Source organism: Onychomys torridus, chromosome X (genome assembly GCF_903995425.1).
Source record: "Onychomys torridus chromosome X, mOncTor1.1, whole genome shotgun sequence".
In the NCBI taxonomy this organism is placed as follows: Eukaryota; Metazoa; Chordata; class Mammalia; order Rodentia; family Cricetidae; genus Onychomys; species Onychomys torridus.
The window spans coordinates 74,634,577-74,647,032 of record NC_050466.1 but is presented as its reverse complement, the minus strand read 5'-3'; the positions used below and the strand labels follow the sequence as shown (position 1 = coordinate 74,647,032).

The 12,456-nt window shown below is 34.7% G+C and overlaps 1 protein-coding gene across 4 annotated transcripts in view; it reads right to left on the bottom strand.

The window, feature by feature from the left end:
- Dmd (dystrophin) overlaps nucleotides 1-12,456 on the bottom strand; it is a 1,920,150-nt gene that overhangs the window by 1,334,190 nt on the left and 573,504 nt on the right. For all 4 annotated transcript variants that reach the window (XM_036174407.1, XM_036174408.1, XM_036174405.1 and 1 more), the window contains 2 exons: nucleotides 11,937-12,178; nucleotides 7,047-7,227 (listed from right to left, as the gene is read on the bottom strand). In XM_036174407.1, the coding sequence (XP_036030300.1) occupies nucleotides 7,047-7,227; nucleotides 11,937-12,178 (423 nt within the window). The remainder of the gene's footprint in view (nucleotides 1-7,046; nucleotides 7,228-11,936; nucleotides 12,179-12,456) is intronic.

The window sequence follows — 12,456 nt, the reverse complement described above, 5'->3', positions numbered from 1 at the left end:
TTTCTAGATCTATCCATTTGCCTGCAAACCTCATGATGTCATTGTTTTTCTCTGCTGAGTAGTACTCCATTGTGTATATGTACCATATTTTCTTTATCCATTCTTCAGTTGAAGGGCATCCAGGTTGTTTCCAGGTTCTGGCTATTACAAACAATGCTGATATGAACATAGCTGAGCAAATGCCCTTGTGGCATGATTGACCATTCCTTGGGTATATGCCCAAGAGTGCTACAGCTGGGTCTTGGGGGAGATGGATTCCCAATTTTCTAAGGAAGCACCATATTGATTTCCAAAGTGGCTGTACAAGCTTGCATTCCCACCAGCAGTGTAGTTGAGTTCCCCTTGCTCCACATCCTCTCCAGCATAAGCTGTCTTCTGTGTTTTTGATCTTAGCCATTTTGACAGGTGTAAGGTGGTATCTCAGAGTCATTTTGATTTGCATTTCCCGGATAATTAGGGATGTTGAGCAATTCCTTAAATGTCCTTCAGCCATTTGAACTTCCTCTGTTGAGAATTCTCTGTTTAGTTCTATAGTCCATTTCTTAATTGGACTGTTGGGCATTTTGATGTCTAATTTCTTGAGTTCTTTATATATTCTGGATATCAGCCCTCTGTCAGATGTGGGGTTGGTGAAGACCTTTTCCCATTCTGTAGGCTGTTGCTTTGCCTTGTTGACCGTGTCCTTTGCTCTACAAGTTTTTCAGTTTCAACAGGTCCCATTGATTGATTGTTTCTCTCAGTGTCTGTGCTACTGGTGTTATATTTAGAAAGTGATCTACAGTGCCAATGCGTTCAAGAGTACTTCCTACTTTCTCTTCTATCAGGTTCAGAGTAACTGGATTTATGTTGAGGTATTTGATCCACTTGGGCTTAAGTTTTATGCATAGTGACAGATATGGATATATTTGCAGCCTTCTACACATTGACATCCAGTTATGCCAGCACCATTTGTTGAAGATGCTTTCTTTTTTCCATTGTTCATTTTTGGCTTCTTTATCAAAAATTATATGTTCATAGGTGTGCGGGTTAATGTCAGGGTCTTCAGTTCAATTCCATTGGTCCACATGTCCGGTTTTTATGCCAGTACCAATATAGTAGAGCCTGAGGTCTGGGATTGTGATGACTCCAGAGCTTGTTTTATTGTACAGGATTCTTTTGGCTATCCTGGGTTTTTTGTTTTTCCATATGAAGTTGAGTATTATTCTTTCCAGATCTGTGAGGAATTATGTTGATAATTTGATGGGGATTGTGTTGAATCTGTAGTTTGCTTTTGGTAAGATCACCATTTTTACTATGTTAATCCTAATTTAACATCTTAATATCTATATATTTATAGATTACGATCTATAGTAGGTGGCTCTATATGATCTATAGTAGGTGGCTAAGTAAATTGATTGGAAGAGAAGAAGGAACAAACAGAAAAAGTCTTTTATCAAGATATATCAAAGTAAAATAATGAAACTTTTAGAAAGTAAATTAGATAAATCTTCTAATTTGGAGCTGGAAGAATTTACTATACTTCATTCTTATTTAGATTTCTAATTCAGTGTCATAATATGGAAATGTTAGGAACAAGCCAATAGCATTGAGTATATGGCCACAGAGAGCATTTAGTAGCTATCATAAATATTTATTCTGCTATCTCTGGAAAAGTGAACGGGCATTCCCTGTAATGTTAATGATCCTGTATCTCTAATATCACTTCTCCAAAGGCTCTGTCTAATCTTCACTGTTATCCCTGTCATAAGCCTAGTCCAATGGGATCTCAATTGGAATTATTAATATTTCTACCTTCCTTCCTCTTTCTCTGAACTCATATTCCATTTGTTATTTTAAATATCAGCAGGAGTCTGATTTTTCAGAAATATTAATATAATTACTAAATTCACTTAATGGAAATTCTTTTAATCATTTCAGCTCTACTAAATATTTTACCATATACTTATGAGCACTGCTAATTTTGCCCTCACCATTTTGTGATATGCTAGATTCCAATCTTATTTGTTTCTTTTCTATATCCTAGACAAGCCAAACCTCTTCATAATCTTTGGGCTTCTGTTCTTCTTAAAACTCTGTTTCTAATTTAGGGCATAGATGTCACTTGCTTATCCTATAGGTTATGTCCAAAGACATCTCTCAAATACTGTATTTCCTAACTCTTAGATTAATATGTAACAAAATAGGCTTCAAACAAAAATTAATCAAAAGAAATGGGGAGCAACACTTCATACTCATCAGAGGAAAAATCCACCAAGAGTATGTCTCAGTTCTCAACATCTATGCCCCAAACAAAACGGCATTCATGTTTGTAAAGGAAACACTACAATAGCTTAAATCACAAATTGACCATCACAAATTGATATCAAGAGACTACAATACCCTGTTTTCATCAATGGACAAATCATCCAGACAAAAACTAAACAGAAATACTGGAGCACACAAACATTATGACCCAAATGGACATAATAGATACCTATAGAGCATTCCATTAATAGATAAACATTAAACTTTCTTCTCAGCACCTCATTGAACGTTCTCCAAAATTGACCACAAACTCGGTCACTAAGTAAGTCTGTACAGATAAAAGAACATTGAAATAACCCCCTGCATCCTATTAGAGCACCATAGATCAAAGCTGGATTTCAACAAGAGAAACAACAAAAAGCTTACAAACTCATGGGAACTGAACAACTCTCTATTGATTGACTACTGTATCAGGGCAGCAATAAAGAAATTAAAGAGTTCAATAAAAACAAGTGTACAACATACTAAATTTGTGGGATACAATGAAAGCAGTGCTAAGAAGAAATTTCATGGCATTGTGTCTTCATAAAGTATTTGGAGAAATTTCACACTAGTGGCTCAATAACACACTTGAAAGCTCTAGAATTCTCTGCTCTTCCCTATTTCAGAGACAGCTGCATCTTTTCTTTTTTCTTTTTTTTGTTTTTGTTTTTGTTTGTTTTTTGAGTCAGGGTTTCTCTGTGTAGCTTTGCGTCTTTCCTGGAACTCACTTGGTAGCCCAGGCTGGCCTCAAGCTCACAGAGATCTGCCTGGCTCTGCCTCCCGAGTGCTGGGATTAAAGGAGTGTGCCACAACTGCCTGGCCAGCTGCATCTTTTCATGCAGTGCCAGCCTTGTTCCTGAGACACGATGGTGATTGTCAGCAATGCTTCCTATAACACCAACGGCTTAGCCCCCCTGGCCAAGGGCATCCATGACAACTTTGGCAATGTGGAAGGACTCATGACCACAGTCTATGCCATCACTGCCACCCAGAAGACTGTGTATGGCTCTTCATCTGGGAAGCTGTGGCATGATGGCTGTGGGGTTCCCACAACATCCTCCCTGCATCCATTGGTGCTGTCAAGGCTGTGGGCAAGGTCATCCCAGAGCTAAACACGAAGGTCACAGGCATGGCCTTCCATATTCCTACCCAAATGTGTCTGTTGTGGATCTGACATGCCATCTGCAGAAACCTGCCAAGTGTGATGACAACAAGAAGGTGGTGAAGCAGGCATCCCAGGGCCTGCTAAAGGGCATCCTGGGCTACACTGAGTACCAGGTTGTCTCCTGTGACTTTAACAGTGACCCCTATTCTTCCATCTTTGATGCTGGGGCTGGCATTGCTCTCAATGACAAGTTTGTGAAGCTCATTTCTGGGTATGACAATGAATACTGCTATAGCAAGAGGGTGGTAGAACTCATGGCCTTCTGATAGAGATTACATTTCCACACGGTTGGGCTTGCCCGGCAGACCACCTAACTATTTCCGGTTCAGAATAGCCATCTCCAGGTCAGACATCTTGCAGGACCAGGACTCTGTGGCTTTACATGGTTGCATAAAGCGTACACGCACGCGCAGCCATGTAATCTACGTGCATGCATGGAGTACCCACAGGAGTTCCTGTAACATGTGCAGCCCAACCTTTAAAAAGCTGGTGCCATCTTGCATGAGTCTCTCTTTCCCCCCCTTATCTCCTCACCCACGTGTGTTTCACACAGGCCTGTCACCTCTATCCTCTTTAATAAAACTCTTCTGTGGTCTTGTCATGTTTGGGACGTGTTCCTAGTGCCGCTTAAATACTAACACCTCCAAGGAGTAAGAAGTCTGCCTTGGACCACCTACCCTGGCAAAAAGAGCAAGAAAGAGACCCTCAGCTGCTGAGCAGTTCCTGTTCTGTCTCAGCCCCAGACACTGAGTATCTCCCTCATAGTTTCCATTCTAGACCCCCAGAACAACAGGAGGGGCTTAAGGAACCCTACTCTCTTGAATACCAGCAATAAAGTTCACTCAGCTTCCCCCCCCCCCCCGAAAGAAAGCTTTAGAGCAAAAAGAAGCAAATTCACCTAGGAGGAATAGACAGGAGGAAATAATTAACCTCAGGGCTGACATCAATAAAACAGAAACAACGTGAACAAGAAAAATATACAAAAAATTAAGATAACGAAGAGTTGGTTGTTTGAGAAAATCAACAGGATAGACAAATACGCAAATTAACACACCAGAAACAGAAAGGGGGACACTACAACAGTCACTGAGAAATGATCCAGAGAATCATTGTCATAGTTTTAACACCTGTACGCCTAAAAATTGGAAAATCTTAAAGAAATGGACAAATTTCTTGATAGATACCACCTATAAAAGTTAAATCAATTTGTATCCTCTTAATCTCCTTATGTTGTCTTATAGCTCTGGCTAGAACTTCAAGTACTATATTGAATAAGTATGGGGAGAGGGGACAGCCTTGTCTTGTTCCTGATTTTAGTGGTGTTGCTTTGAGTTTCTCTCCATTTAATTTGATGTTGGCTGTTGGCTTGCTGTAAATTGCCTTTATTAAGTTTAGGTATGTTCCCTGTATTCCTGATCGCTCCAAGACGTTTATCATGAAGGGGTGTTGGATTTTGTCAAATGCCTTTTCATTGTCTAGTGAGATGATCATGTGGTTTTTTTCTTTGAGTTTGTTTATATAGTATATTACATTGACGAACTTTCATATATTGAACCACCCTTGCATCCCTAGGCTTACACAGGGACACTTTGCTCAGCTTGGAAGGAGGGGACTGGACCTGCCTGTACTGAATCCACCAGATTGAATTGAATCCGCAGGGGAGTCTTGGCCCTGGAGGACATGGGAATGGAGGTGAGGGGCTGGGGGGAAGGTGGGGGCAGGGGCGGGAGGACAGAGAAACCCATGGCTGATGTGTAAAATTAAAACACAAATATAATAAACAAAAAAAGGAGAAAAAAGTTAAATCAGCATCTGATAAACAATTTAAATAGACATATAACTCACATTGAAATAGAATCAGTCATTGTAAGTCTCCCAACCGAAATAATAATAATAATAATAATAATAATATTAATAATAATAAGCATAAGGCCAGATAGTATCAGAACAGAAGTATACCAGACTTTCAAAGAAGAGCTAATACCAATACTCTTCAAATTAATCCACAAAATAGAAACAAAAGGAATATTGCCAAATCCATTTTATGAGGCAGGCCACAGTCACCTTGATTCAATAGTTGTGAAACAATGAAAGTTTTCCAAAACAGTAGGTAAAAATAGGAGAAATCCTGTTATTAAAATAGTAGGATGGGAAAAATGCTCTCCCTCTGCCCCTTCTAGCCTTTCTTCTAGCCCATGTCCATTCCTGTTGACAGCTGTCCACCTACTCTTTACCACCGACCCCAAGTGGTCACACGAGATTGGGAACCAGGTATGGGAAGACAAGTTTGGGAAGTTTCATAAATAATGTTCATGGGCACACTGATGAATATATGGCTACATTGATAAATATGTAAATAAAATGAATATTAAATATTTACATTAGAATAACATAGGAAAACAGAATCCTTTAAATCGAAGATTGTGCCTAATAGGCATACAAGAATTAAAATAACTTACCAGTGAAGAAGTTAAGCTAAAGAATATCCACTAAAATTATTTGATTTTAATTAAAGTTTAAGTGTTTCATCATAAAAAAATACAGTGATGCTAAAATGAATGAGAAATTAGAGTATTAAAAAGATCTTTTTCATTTGGGAGTTTGGAAGCTCAGCAGCAGGTATAGTGTAATCCACTAGAGGGAGCTGATATCATTTTAAAGTTGTACTGACTGATTCCATAAAAGAAAAACTATTTTAAAAAGTAGAAGAAAAGGAAATATACATTCTAAACCTAATTTAATTTAATCAAAATGGATATAGTAAAGCTTTAGTCATATCATAATATTGTAGAAATATTTTAAATAATAATTTTTAATATTTACTAAGAAAATGTTTCAAAAAATTAAAATTTCACTAAAAGTAAACAAATATCCTTAAATCCTAAGCATTCATTATAATACTTTCTTTGAGCACAAGAACATATAAATGCATGTGTGTGATAGATTAAAAACTCATTTAGAATTGTTTAAGACTAGTCATAAAGTTACCTTTCTAAGGAAATTTTCTTAAAATTAATGAACAGACATTTCAAGGAAATACTATATACTAATATTGTCCAGAAATAATTTATAAAGAGACATATTGAAAAATTGTTAGCCACAGGATACAAATTTGTATATTTCTTCCACTTTTATCTACAAAAAGAGGATTTATGTAAATACTGAGTTCCAAAAATAAAACATGGCTCAAAGAATAATTTGTCCTATCTTGCAATTCAGTTCCCCAAAGCGTATAGTTCTCAGATGATCTGACAGCCTCAGAAGACACCTGCACAAATATTTACACCCATACAATAAGAACCTTGTGAAAGTCTTCAAAACTCCTGAGTCTGGAATTTATAATCCAGCATGGAGAAACTACAGCCATACAAAACTTTTATTTGCTCTTAATCAAAGGTCTTAGAATATTCCAGTAAGAAAAGATACATTGTCTTGTCCAACATCAGTATTTTGACATTTGTTAATGGAAAGAGGATTCTTCCATTGATAGTGGTTATTCCTGGTTTTGTTTAATCTTTTTTAGTATTTAATATTTTACCCACAAATAAGCAATTTCAAAAATTTCAAGTTAGCTTTTAAATGTATTTTTACTTACTTGTCTGTAGCTCCTTCTCTCTGGCCTGCACACCAGCAAAGATGTAGTTAAAATGATTTGTAAAGGCCATGAAGTCTGCATCAAGGAACATTGGCCCCTGTCCCTTTTCTTTCAGGGATATGCTCTGGATTTTTAACTGCTCAATTTGAGGCTGAAGAGCTGATAGCCTGTTGACTTCATCCTGAATCATAATTCGGAATATTACAAATATGTGAATTTTTATATACTATATTGTCACAAAGAAAGTTGTTTACAGCCTTTAATATGAGACCAGGTTAATCCCCTTGTCAAATATTCTATTACACGTCATCAATTTGAGAATACCACAGCTCTTGTTCATTTTGAATCATCATGTATGATGTAACGTGATTTCAGAATATGATTACTTAGAACATTAAAGCACATGAATGTGCATGTTTGCAATGTTATAGAAATAAAAACAACTTACAATTTCACTAAATTAAATCAAATAAAGGTGTTCATCCTTATTGCTTTTTTATTTCAAAATTGTCTTTATTTAAATTCTAAGGCCATTCAGTGAGTAATACTTCTTTCAATTCACATGTTTAAAATAGATTGCATGTAGTTAATATACTATATGAAGTTGTAAATCTCTATACAATGTATATTCTGTGCTATACAATATTTCATTTATATATGTGCAAATACATATGGTTAAACCTATAATTGTCTACATTTTACCCATCCTTTTAAGACAGAAGATATATATATATATATATATATATATATATATATATATATATATACTAAACTATCATTTAAAATATTGATTAAACTTTGTAATAATAGTTTGACTAATACATCCAAACAAAATATACTAATGAAATTCCTTTGTCACTTTGTTTTGATGTTTTGCATTGTTTTTTACTGTTTGGCAGTTTCATACAAGTTCTTAATACTGTTCAGTAGTTTCTCCCCACCAATCACATCTTTTATGCTTTTGTTAGGCTGCTAGAATCCTTCTTCTTAACAAGTCCCCATCCTACTTCAAGACTTACATTTGTATATGACCCATTGAGTTTAATTTGAATATCCTGCCAGAGTTGGGGGTGGGAAATTATTTACCAAAGCAATTAAATTATCAGTGGCTCTAGCCCTGAATAACCCAGAACAAATGTTAACTGCTAATAGTCTCTAGGGCTTGGAAAACATTGACCCTCTCTTTTTCCATGATTAAATATTGCATATTTAAAATTATACATGACACTTAATCCCATTGTATTTTTTCAACCATATTGTTTTCTATATAAATATTTTAGTCTCATTTCAAGTGAAGTTACAATTGGTTTATACTTCATATATACTTATATACATATACATATTAATAAATACATTACTTACCAAATCAAATACTCTTAAATTCTTTTTCAGTGCATTATTACCATGGTTGCTTACTTATAATTCATATCTATGCTACCTTTCAAAAAGTACTTGGGTTTGTTTAGTACTTAATATGCAAAATCATGATAATTAAAATTTAAAATGGGTTCATGAGCCAATTAAATGGAGAGGAAACTTAAAATTATAGCAATTAGGAACTAAATTTAAATCTGAGCTTACTGGAAATCAAACTAAAATGGCAAAATAAATTGTTGGTTTAGGATGTATATATGGTTATTTGGAGAATCCTATATTATGAGAATTGATTGAGATAATCTCTCCTAAGGGCAAGAATATAAATGGGCAATACTTTTTTCTTCTGATTTCAAATACATAAATATAAGTTTGAGAAAAATGTGGCTATGGCTCTAACAGTAGGACTCTTTGCTACTGACAAACTAATTGATTCAGAAATTAAAGACTGAAGATATAACAATCATTTTGAAATGAACTACTCAGCTTCAAAAACTTGTTAACAATAAGTCATTGTTTTTATGGAAGAACTTGGTGTTTTTTTGTCGCCCAGAATGAGATTTCTTCACTGAATGTGTTTCCCCTTTAAATATGTACATTTACTAGTGAGAGCAGAGAGAGGGAAAACTATGTTTGGGATGTAATATATGAAGGAACAATAAAAAAGTACATTTAAATAATATAACACCAAATAAGAGCCTCCACCATCTCAGAAAATATAAACATATTTCTTACAAACCAGAAAAGGCTCTCTCACCTACAACATATTGCAACATGAGCTAAATTTGCATTCTTATATTTAAGAATTTCTAAGGGAAATAAAGAAATAAAATGAATAAAAAAGTAAATTACCAAACACCAATGCCAGGCCACTAATAGAATCTTAGCTTGTCAGTGAATGACATTATTCTTATACCAATAAATATTTTACATAAACTAATTAATAAAATCATTTAGAAAGACAAAGAGCTGAGATAGAATGATGAGATAGTGCTAGCAGGATTAGGATCTTTGTCTGTGAGTGTAATGTAGAGATACTTTCACTTTGAATAGTTCCATAATGATAGAATATTTTATGCATCTGTCTGTGTTTTCTATTTGTGATTGATATTAAGACTAAGATTGCGGTATGACTCTCAGGTCCCTGTTCTATATTCCAATATTTCTGCCTTTATGCATCTGACTCACTCCACTCACCCACTACACTGTGTTTAGTGTTCATATATTATACCCTTCTTTTACATTTGTGGTCTTTATTTCTCCATGTTTTTGAGTATACTATTCTTTTATTTAACATTAAATAATCCCAAATACCCAATGCAAATGCTCTTCTATGAAAGAAGCTGCCTGTCAGTTTCTGTACATGTCATGTTTTACTTTTAGATGTTCTCCAATACTGTATAAAACATTTATTTCTGTGGTAGTTCTACATTATTTTATTTAATCATTTGCCTAGTTCTTATCTCCTCTACTCTGGGTATATATGATAAAACCAGGGTCAATGAACATTCCTCTCTCTTTGCTAGAACTTAGTGCTTTGAATTTAATTGTGGTTTCTCAAAATATATATGCTGAAGCCTTAACACTCAATGAAAATATATTCAGAAAAGGGGTTTGGGGAGGCACTAAAGTTTACAGATATTAAGCTATCAAGGCAGATTCCTAGTCTCATAGGGCTTGTTGCTTTACAAAATGAAGGAAATGTTTTTTCTCACTCTTCCATTCTGTCCATTTACACAAACTGGAAAAGGTTATAGACATACCCAGTGAGTAAGTAGGCAGCCAGCTACAAAGCACTAATATAGTCCTTACAAGAGATGAATATTGATAGATACTCATTTCAATTTCAATCCTCCAGAACAGTGAGAAAATATTCATATTGATTAAATGACGCAATCTGTGCTATTTGTTCTATCAGCAAGCTAGCTAATATACACACTATCATTATTGGTCACATTATAGATCATAGATCCTCAGTGTCTGTTTCTACATCTAAATTTCAAGAATACAGTTAAGATGACATAATTCTACATTGGTGGTTTAAGGAAGGATCTCACTATGTTGTGTATGCTTACTTCAAATAAAAAAAAAGTCATCCAGTCTTTTCCATTCCTAGTGATTACAAGACTGTCTTTATCAGATTTTTTTGCAGAAAATATTGCATGTAAACTGTTTCTTGGAGAAATAGGAAACAGGATAAACGCTAAAGTATCTAAATATAAATTATATATAAACATAGAAATCCTAAAGTTTGTGTGTTTGCCCATTAATGCAAAACCTTTCTGTTTCAAATTCGCTGTGTAAAACTATATTTGAGTTTGTTCACTTCCTAGTACATTTATAGATATTAAAGAAAAATATATCAAATCCCTTTTTTTGTTTCAGAACATCTTTACATTTACCAATATCATTTGAATTCAATGTTTCTTTTTCCAGACCAAGACTGTCAGCTGTCTGTATCCACTCACCCTTCATTTAAAACATTCTTGTTGAAAGTATACAGATTAATGTCTCTTCATACTAAATATACACATCACAGTCTATCAGTAAAAGTATGTTCATGATATCTTTTTACCTAGCCTCTAATCAATCTCTTGTTTCCCAGGAATAGTGTGAAGCTTATAGTAAGTATTGGAAAAGGTCAAGTTCTTTTCATTATTATTAATTTTTAATTTCCATTACTTGAAGATGAGCTCTTTTAATCTTTTACTTGGACCATTAGTTGTTTGTTTATTCTCTTCTCATGACCCAGGAGAATTTACAGATCACACCTCCTTATTCTTTGCCTCCTAATTAAGTCTAGTCAGTGGGGACCTCTGTCCAGATTCTTCAGGCAGAGAAAATGATAAAATTGCTTGTTTATTTTTCTTGCTCTATTTCCATGCAGGTGCCTTGGACTCACTCTTAAGACTCCCTTAATTATAGGGTTCTGACTCTCTCCTGTGTATTCACAATTTCTACACTGATTCTGTCTTAGAAGAGGGAATAGCTTGGCTTGACCTTGTCTTTCTTTGGGTTTTATCTATAGAGCAAGTACTTTAGTAAAATATTGCTTTGTGAAGAAATACTACTCAAAATATCCAGTCTTATATATGTCTTTAATTTTATAGATTTCTTTTTATCCCATTTTTATACCATAAGGCTTTATTGTTGAGGCGTTTCTAGCTTTTTGTATTGCTAAAATTTTTTCATCATGTGCCTAATTTTACATTTGAAAAGAATTTAAGTGTACTGGCCATTCACTTATAAGAAATGTGGTTTATATATTTCCTGTTTCAGTCCTCTGCAAACTGACAAAATCAATTAGCCACATATAAATTACATAAATCAATTCCAGAATTACAATATCAATACAGTACTTATTTAAAGTTCTTTCTTTTTATTTTGATCTTTACTATACTCAGCTAAATCCTTGGAAGTTGCAAATCTCATTATTAAAATGTTTTCTATGGCTTTCTTACAATTTGCCAAAAATGCCTATTGATCATGCTCCAAATGGAAGGAAGAAAGTCTTACCTTACAAATTTTCAACTGGCTTTTAACTGCTATTGGCTCTGATGTGGTGGTGGGTTGGGTTTTCAACCAGTTTTCAGCAGTAGTTATCATCTGCTCCAAATGCTGTAGCTGATTATAAAAAGTAATGATGTTGTTTTGGTACTCTAGCCAGTTAACTCTCTCACTCAGCAATTGGCAGAATTCTGCCCACCGGCTCTTCAGTTGTTCTGAGGCTTGTATGATACTTTCAGCATTAACACCCTCTAGAAAGAAAAATAAAATATATATCCCATGAAGCCACAGTCTAAAAGAGGCAATATGAAAAGCAATGTGTTTCTATTATAAAAATGTTCACCATAGAATAATTCCAACAAGATTCATTGAATTACTGATAAAGATGCAAAGGGAATATCTAATTAGAAATTGGAATTTGGTAGAGGTGAAAATTATCAAATCACACACATGTACTAAAATAATAAAAACAGGTTTGGGAATTAATCAGAGTATTGTGTGTATGCTTTTTATAAAAGAAAACACACCT